The sequence below is a fragment of the Asterias amurensis genome, chromosome 13 (assembly GCF_032118995.1).
Source record: "Asterias amurensis chromosome 13, ASM3211899v1".
Classification (NCBI taxonomy): domain Eukaryota; kingdom Metazoa; phylum Echinodermata; class Asteroidea; order Forcipulatida; family Asteriidae; genus Asterias; species Asterias amurensis.
Window position 1 is genome coordinate 7,122,198 of NC_092660.1, and position 16,557 is coordinate 7,138,754.

The 16,557-nt window shown below is 39.3% G+C and overlaps 1 protein-coding gene across 1 annotated transcript in view; it reads right to left on the minus strand.

The window, feature by feature from the left end:
• Window positions 1-16,557, minus strand: part of LOC139945861 (transitional endoplasmic reticulum ATPase) — a 34,799-nt gene that overhangs the window by 15,757 nt on the left and 2,485 nt on the right. The window contains exons 2-10 of the mRNA XM_071943355.1: window positions 12,578-12,680; window positions 9,031-9,203; window positions 8,487-8,567; window positions 5,218-5,410; window positions 4,894-5,025; window positions 3,859-4,095; window positions 2,950-3,085; window positions 1,365-1,477; window positions 411-575 (exon numbers count right to left, since the gene is read on the minus strand). Of these exons, the coding sequence (XP_071799456.1) occupies window positions 411-575; window positions 1,365-1,477; window positions 2,950-3,085; window positions 3,859-4,095; window positions 4,894-5,025; window positions 5,218-5,410; window positions 8,487-8,567; window positions 9,031-9,203; window positions 12,578-12,680 (1,333 nt within the window). The remainder of the gene's footprint in view (window positions 1-410; window positions 576-1,364; window positions 1,478-2,949; window positions 3,086-3,858; window positions 4,096-4,893; window positions 5,026-5,217; window positions 5,411-8,486; window positions 8,568-9,030; window positions 9,204-12,577; window positions 12,681-16,557) is intronic.

Consider the following 16,557-nt stretch of genomic DNA (forward strand, 5'->3'; position numbering starts at 1 on the left):
CCACCGTGGCTTATTTAAATGTCCAATCTGTTCATTTTCCAGCCAACCACACCAAAAGTCAAATTAGCCAAAGCTTTTTGTGGACTACCAAGAGTAAGCACCAAGATTAGGACAAGCAGGCTGAGATTAGTAGGTCACTGCCTCGGACATAGTAAGCTGCCAGTGAGCTGGCTGGTGCTATGGGCCCATACTCTCAAGGACACTGTTCCTGTGGCAGACCACAAACCACCTATTTGTACACCTTGTGCTGGGACTCTGGCCTGCGATGGAAGACCAACGTGTTTGGGGGGCTATCATTTGATGCTCCGCATTGACTGTATTAATGAGTTTTGTCTATACAACGATAACATTTAAAATACAAGACCTCTCAGAAAGTACACCATGGTCCAAATATATATAAATGCACTCACTCTGAAGTCATTCATATTAACAGCTAGAGAATCCATGACCTCTGCATCTATTGTCTCTTCTTCAAGGTCAATCAAATCCATCTTGTTACGAATCTGTTGCAGTGCAGCTTCTGAGCACAAGGCAGCCAGGTCAGAGCCAACATGTCCATGAGTCTCATTAGCAATCTGAAATATTAACATCATTCAAGTATCACTCAAAGCTGATTAAAAGTCAAATATGTTTCCAAAAGGAGGGGAAAAAATTACTGTCACATTATAATAATACAATAATTATATATTTATTCCGCATACATATCTGTCAACAAAGACACCCAAGACGCACAAAGAGAATTGTTAATAATATACAGCACTTACAAAGCGCACAGTTTCTGAAAAAATGCCATTCAAGGGTGCAATGTCAAAGGTTTAGGGTTTAAAATGCCCGTTTCCCTTCAAATATTACTCACTGAGGTGCTGTAGTTTTTGAGAAATGAGTAAAACAATGTAATGAAAATACGTTTGTAAATGATTAAACTAATTTTCGTGTTATGAGACGAAAATTATTTTCATGACATTGTTTTACTCATTTCCCCAAAACTACAGCACCTCAGCACGTAATATTTCCGGTTACTTGGTTGTAATACAGAACTATCCGGTTTATAAATAGGTATTCGCGCCCTATGCGGATATCCGGTTAAGAAAAAAAAGGCATTCGCGGTTATTCGCCATTAACCGGATATTCAAATAATTCGCCCAGGCCTAAAAGGCACACTGACCAACCACTTTCTTACAGATGGTGAGAGTGAATGTTGTCTCCATAGCTAGCGAAGCGGGATATATTTTATATTTAAAGAAAATATATAAATTGCAAGTATGTTAATTGTAAATTGTAGAACTCCCAGGGAGAACATAATCTACATAATTTACACAAGTTCAATGTTACACTATTGATTAAGAAAGTGACATGATTGGTACCTGTTCCAAGTCCACATCTTCAGCTAGTTTCATGTTCTTTGTGTGAATGCGAAGAATCTCAAGACGTCCCGTAGCATCAGGAATACCAATATCAATCTCACGATCAAAGCGACCTACATCAAATAAACAGATATGTCAAAAACAATATTGAAACATTTACAATTTAGGGCAAAGTTAGAAAGAAGTCCAATACTTGAAGAATATAGCAAGCAAAAACAAGTAGAATTGTGTTTGTTGCATTAAGTATGGGAATGGAACCTCTCGCTTGAGGGCACTAAAAAATATATATGATGATATCAACTAAGCAGTTAATATCTACATAAGCCTCTTTCAGAAAAGCTGAGACTTCACTATTTCACAAGATATAGGGGGCAATTTGTGGTAACATGTCCCTTTATCACAACCGAGGGCTCTTAAAGTGCTCACTCTTTTTTCTACGAGGTACAAGGTATTTATTTACATAGACCATGTTACAGTTAAAAAGGTACTATTGCTCTCTCACAATTGTTTCTACCAACAGCTCTCCATCGCTCATTACCAAGTAAGTTTTTATGCTAACAATTATTTTGAGTAATTACCAACAGTTGTTAATGTGTAATGTCACAATTAAATAACAATTAAGCTATATAATCAGTCTAACATCGTCACATTGTTTTCTGTCTGCAGGGTAAGGAAGCCAGGGCAGACACAGTGGGGAGTTCTGCCCTGGGGCAAGTCTGCACATTCATCACTAATTCCACATTATCTTTGTAATGCAGTGTTGCACAGGACACGTTTGGTAATTGACAAAGACTAGAATTCTCACTGAGTGTATCCCTACATATGCATAAAATAACAAATCGGTGAAAATTAAGACTCAATTGGTCATCAAATTTGCAAGAAAATAATGAAAGAAAAAAAATATATACCCTTGCTGCATTACTTTTTGTGCTTTCAGATGCAAAATAAAAGGTTCTCAAAATCAATAGTTTCTCAACAATCATGTTTTACCTTTAATGCTCTTTTGTGGGTTTGTAGTGTGGGAAGGGTGCATTGGTGTAAGGGCCTTGTCACACGAGGCAACTTTTGCAGGCAACTTGGAGGCAACCAACTGCAGTGCATACTACAGGACCACTTTGGTAGCACATGAGTCAATTTTCAAACATTGTCTTACGATCCACTAGAGAAATATGTGAACATTCAAATGTGAATGCCGTTTCTTCATGGAGATTGCCTGGAACTGGTTGCCCGTAAATTGCCTCGTGTGACATGGCCCTAAGATGTGCTTAGGTAGCATTGTTCTTTTTTCTTATTTCTATCTATTAACTCAAGACAATTGTAACAGGTTTTCAGAAATGGTTCACTTCATGCAGCCATTTGTGTTCTCTTTAGGATCAGCTAGAGAGGAGAGCTTCTAGACAGGAACTGTGTTTCTCTTAGCCAATCCTTCAGGCTTCAGCTGTTTCTTTTTTCTTCCTGCATTGAAACTCCTCATTGCTGTGTTTTAAAATGTTTTCAGCTAATTGATGTGCATTATTGTACTTTTTATCTACCCGAGAAATGAAATAAATAAACAAATAAATTGAAAACGAAACTGTGTACAAACCGAATCTTCTGAGGGCGGAATCAATGCTGTTTGGTCTGTTAGTGGCTGCCATGACGATAACGTGTGCACGTTGCTTCAATCCATCCATGAGGGTAAGCAATTGAGACACAATACGCCTCTCAACTTCACCATGTGTCTGCCAACAGAAACCACAAGTAAGGAAATACTTTAGTTCATAAATGCACAAATGCAACTGTAAAACAGTATTAATCTGTAATCATACATGTCACTACATGTATTCCAAATGTAATTTACTCTGTCGTTCAAGGATGAGATACTGTTACTAATATAAACGATCTTGCGCGACCTCATTAAATAAAGCGCAAATCAAGACTTGTCAAACTATTTTATGATTTTTAAAACGATCTCTTTTGGGGAATTTATCACCTACCATTCATTTATTGTGGCAGGGAACAATTTTTGGACTCGCCCGGCGGACTTTAAGAAAAGATATGACCCGCCTGTGGCTTCAAAAGTCAATTTGCCAAAGTTGGAGATCTTAAAAACAAAAGACAGATTTTCAAAGTCGGAAAGACAGAATTCCGCCAAAAGGCAGAAGAATCTCATCCCTGGTCTTGTTAGGATACTGTAATACCATTATGATTTGCACATTGGTAACTGGTAATAAAAGTCTTATTTACTAGTCAACCTGTCTTCTGCTGAAATATAAAGTCTCATAATTCCTTTAGCAAGTGGCAATCAACACCAATGCATGGCAAGTAAATTGTTTGCAAGCTAAATTTCTCAACGTTACAATAAACATTCCCTGTCCACTTCCCCCTGACAATAAACACTTTCTACCCCCATTCAATCTTGACTGGAAGGCAGAAGACCATACAATGTGAGCCAGCATTGAAATGGGGCACGGGGACTCAACGAGATATGGCCGGGATTGTTGGATTGAATTACCTTCTCTCTCTTAGGAGCTATAGAGTCCAACTCATCAATGAAGATAATGGCCGGTGCGTTCTTTTCTGCTTCCTCAAACGCTTTACGCAGATTGGATTCGGAGTCTCCAGCGAGCTTACTCATGATCTCCGGTCCATTAATGAGGAAGAAGAATGCTCCTGTTTCATTGGCTACTGCACGAGCAATCAAAGTCTTTCCTACTCCAGGTGGTCCATAAAGAAGAATTCCTCTTGGTGGCTGTAAAGAAATCGTGTCTATTTAGTAGTGTGCTTAATCCATTACCAGTGTTGTAGCCACAGTAGGCAGTGCCAGGACTAACAAATTTCACCCAGCACTGTGCTGCCCAGCACAGATTTTCCCTTGATTGCACTTCGGCAATGATGGCCCATATCTAAACAAGAACAATTTTGTTGAACCGCTCCCCCATGATGGACTAAATTGGGTTTTGAGCCCACAACTAAAATTGGTCTACACGTAGCTACAACACTGTTCAGTACCTTTATGTTTTAAGATATTGTAACGATTTTCACCCATTACTGGATCTACATAATTGGTTAGTTCTTTGGATACTTATAATACTTTGTACATTTTTTACCATTTCGATCTCTTCAGTTCATTTAACATAATTCTGAACTATATGTACAGGACAAAAAAGCTAATGCACTAGAGAGAGTTGTATCTTTTTAATTAATCAAAATTAAAAAAACAAAGTCATGCATTATGGTTTTATTTTGTTTTACAACTCTCATAATTTAATGGCCTATGAGCATTTAGGGCTTGGTGCCCTATCTACTGGCCTTGGTGCTCTCCAAAATTTGGCCTGCTCCAAGAACAAAGTGGCTTAATTCTTCCTGAACTTCAACCAAGTGATGTAGTGGAGATATTTTTTAATTGTAGAACGTAGTGGAGATATTTTTTAATTGTAGAACGAAACAATCAAACAGTTGTCTGAAATACAGCTAACAACTTATAAGAATAAAGAGCTTGAGTAATTCTGTGAAATACAGACAAACTTGTGCAACTAACTTATCTTACCTTGACACCAATAGCCTTGAAGAGCCCTGGATGACGTAGTGGTAATTCCACCATCTCTTTGATCTGTGCAAGCTGTTTACGTACACCACCAATGTCATCATAGCCAACCTCATTCAAGATTTCTTCCTCTTCCTATTATAATCACACAATAAACAATACAGGCTTAATAAAATTGACTAGGATTTGAAACTTTGCATGGTGGAAATACGATAAAGAAAAGGTTTGCGGTAACACCATGTAACGATAATCTTTAAATGAGTTGGGGTGATTCTGAAAAGAACTGTTGGTTTCAACTCAACGTTTCAAAGTAAATAAATCACTCACCTCTCTTTTGATTGGTTCACCTGCACAATGAACCATAGTGTCTGGAGCAACAATGCAGTATGGTCCAGGGTCTGTCTCAACTACTTTGAACTCTACACCTCGTAAACCTCCACGAACAAGGAAGATGTCCCCCTTGCGTACAGGTCGATATGCCTCAGTGAAGTAAGGCTTGAGGTACACCTCAAACAGGTTTCTGAATATAAAGGAACACGCAACTATAAAGATAACGTCTTAAACTAATTTCTATGTAATTGGTCACAGCTTCGAAGAATAGAATAACGAAAAAAAAATGTGAAAAAATATATTTTGTTTTAAAGGTCCTCCAATTCAACACAGATCACATTCTATGTCAGAGCCATTCCCAGTAAAAAGTCCCAAATGAGAAATTGAAAAGACCAGGAATGAGATTGCTTGTCTTAAAAAAAGCCCGACAATTTAAAACTGTCTGGAAATGTGAGTCCTATCCTTGCGAGCGCAAGCGCGCCCTTTACGGCGTGGGGCCCGGAAAAAGTTTGAAGTCTAGATGCTCTGTGGTGCATTCTAAGCTTCCTTAGAACACCTGCGATAATCATTATTTGTTGCCCAATTTCAGTGTTTTTAGGAAAAAAAAAATCTCAAATATTGCAATAATTCAGCTGGGAAACCCTTGTTCAGAATAAGTATAAAATTGAAAATAAAACACAAAATCATTGCCAAATTTTCTCTGTGTTTAAAATAATCTGCTATTTCCAGTGGCAGACTTCTTTTTTATCGTCTAATTTCTTGGCCAATTCCTGGAGTACTCTTAATCTTATACTTTTTTTTTTATAGTGAAGGTGTCATCACAGTACGAGTATCACTTTTCCAGCGGTCACTAATTTTTCATAGCACTGATGCAAATGAAGATCAAGTCCGTCAACAGTGACGGACTCCTACAGCGGAATTTATTTTGAACACCTTTTTCCAGGTCTCGAACTGATGGGTCTCCCCTCGGCAAAGTTTGTTTTGACGCCGCCATGACCGATGCAACAGTACGAATCCCCCAAACAGTCGTGTCGTATAGATTGTGATGTGTGGACGGTCGTTGGCTGAGCAAAGAATGCTGCCATATTGTGCACACAAACCAAAAATAGAAGCTCCAGCGCAGCGTTGATCTCCTTTGCTCTACTAGCATTGACGACGCGCAATTTTTAAATTGTTCGTGCATTTCAAGTTTTTTTTAATTCTACGCACGTATCACCATGCGTAAAACCACCGCACATTGCGCAGACACGCTCCTACCCAGTAAAAACAACAAACCATACGGGTCTAATGTGAGAACGATCACAACTTATGCGTCTTCTTAGCAGCATTTAGTAAAAAATCCCGTCTGACCCAGCGCTCTATTTCCACCTCGTTCTCATATATGGCAATACAATTTAATGCAGAACGTTCATCATAAAACCAATTAAATACATTTCGGCATGCAAAACTCAACATGAATAATTAATTAGCAGAATCTACCCCCCGATTTTCTCAACGGATTCACATGATTCACGTTGGTTGACCTTTTGAGTCGAAAAAGCCGGAATTCCGGCAAAAGCCAGAGAAATCACATCCCAGAAAGACACGAGTGGATGGGCATTATAATACAAATTTATCAGGGAATAATTTCAAACACTCTTTCTATTCTTCAATATGAAGGATGAAAAAAAATACACAGCGCATGAACTGTTCTCAACAAATCTATTGATAAATGGTTTTTGATCCCATCACGGCGCAAAGGGAATGCAGTCTATTGGTTGAATTGCTCTGCGCAGAATACGTGCACCCTTGTTCACCCAATCTAGGGCGTGCATTGGTTGATGTGATCATGATTGGTTTCACTATCGCTGCAGTGTGACTAGCCCTTAACAAGGACAATTGGGACGCATTACAAAGATACATTAATAGGTATTCATAAATACCTCAAACAGTTTCGCTATTCCTATTGGTGGAGAGCGCTTTACGTGGGTGTGTATTGTAATGAACATGCTTTGTGATGCATTTCAAGCTCCTTTTGTTATAGTGTTTAAACACACGTTCTGGCTCTGTATTGGCCTGCAATGAATGTGTATTGTTGTGCCAGACGGGGGTACAATGTAGTCAGTTATGTCATTTATTTATCATTCCCTTGCCAGCCACCATTGGCCTGCAAGGAATGTGTTCACATTGTTAGTATCATTGTTTCCCCTCAATTTAGCTTTAATGATTACTAGTACATTTAAAATAACAAAGAGTTTCCTATTGGGTATAAAACCAAGGCACCAAATCTAGGTGTGGCATTCTAGAACTGTGGCTTGGGACATCAGGGTGGTCGGACGGCGGCTCTATGCTTACTATGTGTAAACTGAAGGCTCTCAGTACAATTTACAAAAGTACTAGCACAGATAGTGGTCAGCCTATGTATTTATTTCTGTATAGTTTATTATCTGCACGTCGTCCGGCCTGGTTCATAATGTTAAGGTAATGTTGCATTTATTTATTTGTTAGTTAAGTGAGGAGTGTCCTTAAATTCCCCCAACTCAGCCAGTTGCTACGTTTTGCTTTATTATTAGTTGACTTTATTATATGTATTATTTTGTTCATGTCCCCGTTGGGGAGAATTACAAGATGAGCGAGTGCCTGCATATCTGTTTCCGTTTTTGAGTTGTTATTTTGTCTCTGAGTTTAGCAAGTGGTTCCCCTCCCTTTCTGGCGGATGCACGGTTGATCCGTTACAGTATAAACCTTTGTTTATGACCAGTAAAAAGTGTTGAAACATGGGCGTGACACACGAGGTTGCACCTGTGCTTATAAGACAGTTTCTTTATTCCTATTGGTCGAGAGCAACGGCCGGGACAGTTGTGCCACATCACGCGATATGTGCGACGCGCACAGCATTCCCTTATAAGGAGTTGTTTACCCGATCGGGCCGAGGGCCTTACCATTTCATAGCTGGAGGGGTGTTGTGTTGAAAGAAATCATTGAACAATTAAAATGTTTGCATTTATTTTACTTTTTTACCGAAAAGGTATTTATGAATGGGATTCAAAGTGTGTTGAATCGGTTTTCAACTAGTGGTTTAAACCCGCCGAGGCCTGGTTCTTGATAATTTACCTCGACTTTGTCTCGGTAAAATTATCAAGAACCAGACCTCGATGAGTTTAAACCACTTGTTGAAAACCTCTTCACCACACATTGATTCCCTTAGTTAATGCTACAATGATGTAGCAAACCACACAAATTTAAACTGCCCACATTTTTAATTCATGGTCAATTAATGTATCTACCCAGTGAGTCCTTCCACAGTGTCATCCAGAGGCAAGACATGGATTCGTTTGCCGTACTTCACATCTGGGCAGGCTTGTACACTGTAAAAGAAACAAATCATAATACCAATTGTTAATAATTTTGTCAAATTCCGTTGTGTTTCTATTGACAAGATGAAAAGGAGTTACGCCTTTTTAGTCTGGCGATGATGTCATTACATATTTTTGAAAAAGAGACGGATACAATTAGTAATTTTCAAGCCATATTCAAACTGTGTCTACAGTCTCAGAATCCTGGAAGAAGGTTTTAGTATCTGGCCAACAATGCTTCAAATCTTCAAGACCCATAACAAGTTTAGCTACATGTACTCTATGTTTGGCAAGTATTGTTCATAACCCCAAATACACCTGTATTGGGCCCCCCAAAAAAGTCCTAAGCATGTTCATATTCACAAGTCAAGGAAAGTGGTTAGTCAAAAACTAAAATAGAAATGCAAATACTACCACACGTCAACAAACAAATACCTATAAAATAATAGCAGTCATATCCACTTCCTGTACTTACCTGACAATATCTCCAAGACGCACACGTAAGTTATTTCTAACTACACGATTGATGCGTATCTTTTCATCTGTTAGTTTGTCATCAGAGAGCACAATACAGACTGTGTCTCTTCTCTTCTTGCCCTTCAGAAGAACTGTATCACCCCGGAAGAGCTGAAGTTCGTCCATCTTAGCCTAATACACATAGTACACAAAAATGTCAAATCTATTGATTTTAAAAATTACCCAACCCAAATTTCAACAATGTTTAACCTGATCCACTGCAAGCCTGAAATTCCTTATTTGAGAGGGCATAGCCATTTTTGCAATAAGGTACAGCCATTTTTGTAAAGGGTACTGCCATTGGAAAAACTGTACTTCTATTAACACTTTCAGTCTGTAACTACCCATGATTAAAAGAGGAAAAAAGAAAACCGGCAAGAAAAAAGAGGAAAAGAAAATAATGCTGTAGTGAAAAAAGGAAAAAACATTTCTGTGTTTATTCCACCAGAGTTAAGGAAAAATTGGTTGTCCACATTTGGTCCTCCATAGTAGGGATTCATGTCATGGCCAAAAACTTGATCTACAAAATGTATCAAAACCCTTAAAGGCTTGTAACGTCATATCTTGGAAGGTAAGCGTAATTTTGTCAAACAAATATTTTTTAATTCTGTGAATGAAGTGTTATTTTTGAAATTGTTGAGGTATTATTTGGTTACGTTCCAAGCTACGCGGCTACTCAGCTACGCTTACGTTCCTTCAAGTTACGCTATAATACCAAAAAGTACGTTTTCAAGCCCGAGTCAAGCTACACTTACGTTCCATATGCAGCTACGTTTAAGTTCCAAGATATCCAGCTACGCTTACCTTCCAAGATATGACATTCCAAGCTATGCTTACATTCCAAGTATTTGCTTACGTTCCTTCTCAATTTACGCTATAATTACAAAAGGTATGCTTTCAATCCCGAGTCAAGTTACGCTTACGTTCCATACGCAGCTACGTTTACGTTGCAAGATACCCAGCTACGCTTACGTTCCAAAAGATAAGGTTACGAAGCGACACAGCTTCTCAGCTATGCTTACATTACAAGATACTCTTACCTTTCTTCACGTTACGCTATAATAACAAAAGGTACGCTTTCAATCCTGAGTCAAGTTACGCTTACGTTCCATGTGCAGGTACGTTTACATTCCAAGATACCCAGCTACGCTCATGTTCCAAGATATGCTTACGTTCCAAAAGATATGGTTACGTTCCAAGCTACGCAGCTACGCTTATAAAATCCATATACATCGTTTAGGTTGTTACGCTATAACAAAAAATTACGCAAAGTTCAATCCCGAGTCAAGCTAGGCTTACGTTAAAAATACATTCTCACAAGGACGCTTTTGAATCACCCACGTTCTTTCTTGGTTACTGCGGGGAAGGTGTGGAATAGTCTTCCCTACCACATCAGGACTGCAAATACAACATCTTTCAAAACTGTCCTCAAAACCCACCTCTTTGCAGTTAAACAATGACCAGCGACTCTCTACAAACTTTTTCTGTTACTTTCTTTTGAACTGTTTATTTTGTATCATGAGCGAGCGCCATGAGCGCCTTTTTTTTTGCGCTATATAAGACTCCATTATTATTATTATTATTATTATTATTATTATTTCATTTTATCACAGCATGCAAAAGAAAGATGTCATATTCCTTTGTGCCGGTAACTCCTCGAGTCGGGCTACGTCCCGTAGCCTTAGATCTCAAGAGTCTTTCTCAGGATCCTCGCTGTTCCCAAAAGCGCTGCCTTCTGTAACAGATCTACCCTCACATTTGTCCCTATTTCATCTAGATGTTTCCCCAGTGCTTTGGGAATGGTGCCAAGTGCTCCAACCACCACGGGGACTACTTTTACCTTTACCTGCCAAATCTTACGAAGTTCCCTAGCCAGGTCCTGGTACTTCTCGATCTTTTCCATCTCCTTCGAAGCTACCCTTATATCACCTGGCACAGCTATGTCAATGAGATGACACATCTTCTTCGTCTTATCTAATAGCACAACATCCGGACGCCTATGTGGTATAACATGATCGGTCTGAATGTTAAAGTCCCAAAGGATCTTGACCTGGTCGGTCTCTACAACTTTTTCCGGAACATGTTCGTACCATTTTGCAAGCACTTTGACACCATACTTCTTACACAGATCCCAGTGAATCACCTTGGCCAGCTTGTCATGTCTTCCTTTGTACTCCGTTTGGGCCATCTTACTGCATTCGCTAACAATATGAAATACAGTCTCCTCTGCTTTATTGCACATTCTACACATAGGAGAGACGTTTGCTTTCTCTATCCTTGCCTTCATTACATTTGTCCTTAGAGACTGGTCTTGCGCCGCAGTAATCAAGCCCTCTGTTTCCTTCTTTAGTTCTCCACTCTTTAACCAATTCCATGACTTGCTGCTGGCCACTTCCTCAGTACACCTCAAGAACCGGCCATGAAGTGGTTTGTTCCTCCAATCTTTATGTCTTTCCTCCTTCCTTTCACTCTTGTATTCCTTCGGCCCAACTTCGTCTGCCCTCGTGTACCTTTGTCCAACTTTCAACAGGCTCTCCTCGGTCCTCCTGACATGACAATGCAAGCTTCTGCGCTCGATGTTAACACTGTCCGCCACGCTAAACAACCCCCTTCCGCCCTCTGACCTCGGAAGATAGAGTCTACTAACATTTGACCGCGGGTGTAGCATGCCATGCATGGTTGTTGTTGTTGCTGTTGCTGTTGCTGTTGCTGTTGCTGTTGCTGTTGCTGTTGCTGTTGCTGTTGCTGTTGCTGTTGCTGTTGCTGTTGCTGTTGCTGTTGCTGTTGCTGTTGCTGTTGCTGTTGCTGTTGCTGTTGCTGTTGCTGTTGCTGTTGCTGTTGCTGTTGCTGTTGCTGTTGCTGTTGCTGTTGCTGTTGCTGTTACTGTTACTATTACTATTACTATTACTATTACTATTACTATTACTATTATTATTATTATTATTATTATTATTATTATTATTATTATTATTATTATTATTATTATTATTATTATTATTATTATTATTATTATTATTATTATTATGAAATTGGGTCCTGGCACTTCGGTACTAGAACTATTTCGGTTTCAGCCGAACGAAACTGAAATAGTTCTAGGAGGTTAGCACGTCGGGAGCACGTACGCCATGATCACATTCCAAACTGACTACCTCCATCGTCAAAGGATTTGCCTGATCTGTATGGTATACATGGTATACGCTGGTTGTTTATAATTTATGGATAGACTGGATCATTATGCTGCATCGTAGTAAAATGTTGCTATAAACAAAGCACCAGTCTACTTACAATATTGTGCAACGATATCACGTAGATTTGACAGTTGCAACGGCTGGAAACATGTACACGCTGACCTTTTACCGCTTTTGGTTTTTAAAATAATTTTGATGATTTCATTTTACAGCAACCATCTATGAAACATTGTTTATGATTCTACAGCCCTAAATTGCATAAACAGTGAGCCGGTGTGTCCCTTTAATTATAAAACAAATACTACTCAAATTGTGTACCTGTGATAAAGAAACAACCGAGTTATCTTCATTGTTTGCATCTTCAACAATGAGTCGGTTTGGCTTGGACTTTGTGCGCAGAATGGCTGTAGCAACATCATCACTATATAAAATATATAAAAACAAAGAGAAAGGCATTAGAAAAAAAGAAAAAAAAACAAAGAAAAAAAAAAAGTCTTCTCACTTGGGGATCTCAATATATGCAAAAATAACAAACCTGTGAAAATTTGAGCGCAATCGGTCATCAAAGTTGGGAGATAATAATGAAAGAAAAAACACCCTGTGCCACACGGAGTTGTGCGCTTTCAGATGCTTGATTTCAAGACCTCAAATTCTAAATCTGAGGCCTCGAAATCAAAATCAATGAAAATCACTTCTTTCTTGAAAACAACGTAACTTCAGAGGGAGCCGTTTCTCACAATGTTTTATACTATCAACCTCTCCCTGTTACTCATTACCAAGTAAGGTTTTGTGCTAATAATTATTTTGAGTAATTACTAATAGTGTCCACTGTATTTAAGTGTATTGATAACATATTCTCATCATTTTGCATGATTGGTCTTGCAAGCAATCAAATTTCATCTCTGACTGAGTGGGTAAGGACATTTTCATATTGCTAAGCAAACTTCCATTGCAAGTTTCATTGCAAAATCTTAAGGAACATGTTTAACATGAAACGGTCAATGTTTTTTTTAGTGCTTGACGACCTTCAACATGTCCGAACTGAGATTGGAGGCTGAAAAAAGACACTAGGCAGCCCCAGGTGATTTTTAGTCCTTATTTTCCAGAAAAATATATACCCAGTCGTGTTTGAGTTCGTCAACATTGATCGAAATAGCACAATTATACGTTTCGCTTTTGTTGGTTTAGCGAGCACGTATCTCTGGTAGGCCCTAATTATTTTCGCTTTTTCTTCAAAATAATAAATATTTCCTTGCTGATGCTTTAGTGTTTTCAACCAAATTCTGTTCAGCTGGATTCTGTGTTCTTACTTATAATAGAACTAGAAATTGTGTCATGATTTTTGGAGTGGTAAAAATGGGGCAGATCTGGTGACTTGCTTTTCAACATGGGTCAAAATTGAATTTGTTGATGTTGGTCAGATGTGGAACTGCATTCAACCTTGAATTTTATTTTGATGTGCGCCGTTCCTGGTAAATGGGTTTGAGGGTTCTGATACTGCCAAGTTATACACCTATCAGACGCACTAAGGACCACCGGGGAGGGTGCGTCACTGTCCATATGTTAGTCGGATTTGCGTGTCCAAAGACCCACCCTGAAAATCGAAAATACTCAAAAACTCGCCCATGTCACTTTTATAATTATATCGTAATATCGGATTTTCGATATATCGAAAATTTCGATGTTTTGAAAATTTCGATGTTCTTAAATGATATCGAAAATACCAAAAGAGTGTCCGATTATTTAAGAGAAATCTGTGTTTGAGTACTAGAAAAGCCGTCGTCGTTATGTAGTTTCATCATATTAAATAAAATACGTTTTACAACCAAGTATGTCTGCTTGTTCTTTGGGATTTCGCCATCAGCCGCTGGCCCGCCGCAGAAGTTCACGACCCCGCGGCGAGCGTACGGTAAAACCTCAAAAGAAACCACCGCTACTTTGCAAAAATACCCCGCAAAAAATTTCCCCGAATCAACAAGACATAACAAAATAAGGAAGAAAACAATCTTACGTTATACAGAAAAATAATCTTTCTATCAATCCAAGGTATCGTAATGGCGTCATTTTGGTCAAATAAAGCCTACACGTTGTGTTCGTAAACAAGTTAACATTTCCAAGGAACTATGCTTCGCAAACCACGTTGTCGGCGGCTGTTGCGTGCGTACCAGCGAAGACTATGGTGTTGTACGGTTTAAGCGTGCACACCAGCGTGTGTGGTTATTGCAATTCGGGGGGGAAAACCCGTTTGCCCAAGCATGCACAGACAAGTGCAGTCTTTTATCAACGCGGTATCGCGTGATGCACTGCTTATTTTGACAATAGAGGGCGTTCTAGCATTCAATGTTTCATGCCTTTATAGAATGCTAAGTGCTACGAGCCTTTATTGGAGACTATGTGACTGCATGCTGTTTGCGTTGTATATTGTGAGAGCGGAATGGTAGGTCTGTGTTTTGCGGGACTTTCTAGTGATTTTTTTTCCCGATGATTATCACAACCATTTTCAACCGTAAAGGTAGTGTAACATACCAGCGGACATTTATAATGTATCTAACAATATTGCCGTGAATTGTCGTTATTTTTTAGGGCATTAGACTCTGAAAAAGTTTAGTAACTAATTCATTTAGTGTTGAAGTTTGAAGCGCCACGCTCCCCTAACACACTTCACTCTCCACATAGAACAGCGGACCTGTCGCACCAATTTTTTTCCCCACATCGTACCAAAGATCTCAACCCAAAGCCGCCCGCCCGCGCGCCCGTCGGACAACTTGATTGACACTTTTACGTCAATGCATCGGCAACTGACACCTTAATGTCGGCGAGTCACGCAACTCACAAAGGCTCTGTGTAATTTTGAGACGGTCAATCATGGCCAATCACGAATCGAGAATTGTGGTGAGCGTTCACCAATATTGGCCAAGCCAGCGGTAGCGGCGATCATACTTTGTTGTAAAACCAGAAATAATCGGGGCGCGGGACTACGCAATTTGAAATTTTTGAACTACAAACAAGGTCGGGGCCCCCCAAAACAGGTTTAAATGTAACCCTATTAAACTGTCAGTCTACGGTATATATATTTCTACTCGCCATGAGTATACCAAGTGCTGTTTTTAGGCTTCATCTTGCGCGCGGGAAATACTCGATATATCGAGTATACTCGATATTAAATTTTCGATATATCGGTAATGGGAAAAAACCGATATCGAAGGACGTTAGCTGATAGCATCAGGAGGGAATATCTAGAGGCATTCCATTCACTAAAGTAGTTGCTTTTCCACTCTGGGTACAGTAGCGAAAAGAAACAAACAGAAACAAAAATAAAGTAGTTATTCAAAAGAGAACTTTCAGTGGTTTGAACTCACAAAATGGAAGCACCTTTGAAACTTTTGATTGAATTTTTATATTCTATGCATCAAGAGCCTTAATCCAATGTAAATTTTGACTAAATGTAACTAAAAAAGGAGTAGTCATGGTAGTTGGGATAACGTAACCCTCCTGCCGATGGCGGAGCCGGAGGGTTACGAGTCGCTTCAATCGAAAAACGACGAAATATTTTAGTCAACAGATTTGCTCATTTTTTTACCACTTTAAAAAATAATGACACAAATTCTATGAACACGAACGTAATCCTCAATGTCTAATGAATAAGATTCAAAAACACAATTGAGAAAATATTTTGAAAAAAAAGGACAAAAACTTACCAGATTCCGGGAGCGAAACAGTCACAAATTTCCCAGGTTCTATTTTTGAACCTGTCGCTGGTTACCATGCGCAGCCCCAAGCGCTGAACCCAACCGCAGGTACCAGCCGACCGAGCCGCAGCCTAGTTTGACTAAACCATTCTGTAAAAGGGGTGTTACAAGGGGTGCTGCAGTGCGGCAGTGCTTTAAGTGAGTGAACAGCGGGCATAGTAAACAGACAACGCACACGCACTGCCGCGCTGCCTTATAACACCCCTTTTACAGAATGGTTTAGTCTAATAGCAATGAACATCGGGAAGTCACAAAATGGCGAAGCGACAGGTTCAAAATAGAACCTGGGACTGTTTCGCTCCGGGATCTGGTAAGTTTTTGTACTTTAGTTCAAAATACTTTCTCAATAGTGTGTTGAATGTTATTCATTAGATATTGAGGATTAAGGTCGTGTTCTTAGAATTTAAGTCATGATTTTCGAAAGGGGAAAAATTGAGCAAATCTGTTGACTAGCTGTTGAAATTGTACGTGTTTGACATTTCGCCGTTTTTCGATTGAAGCGACTCGTAAACCTCCGGCTCCGCCGTCGGCAGGAGGGTTACGTTATCG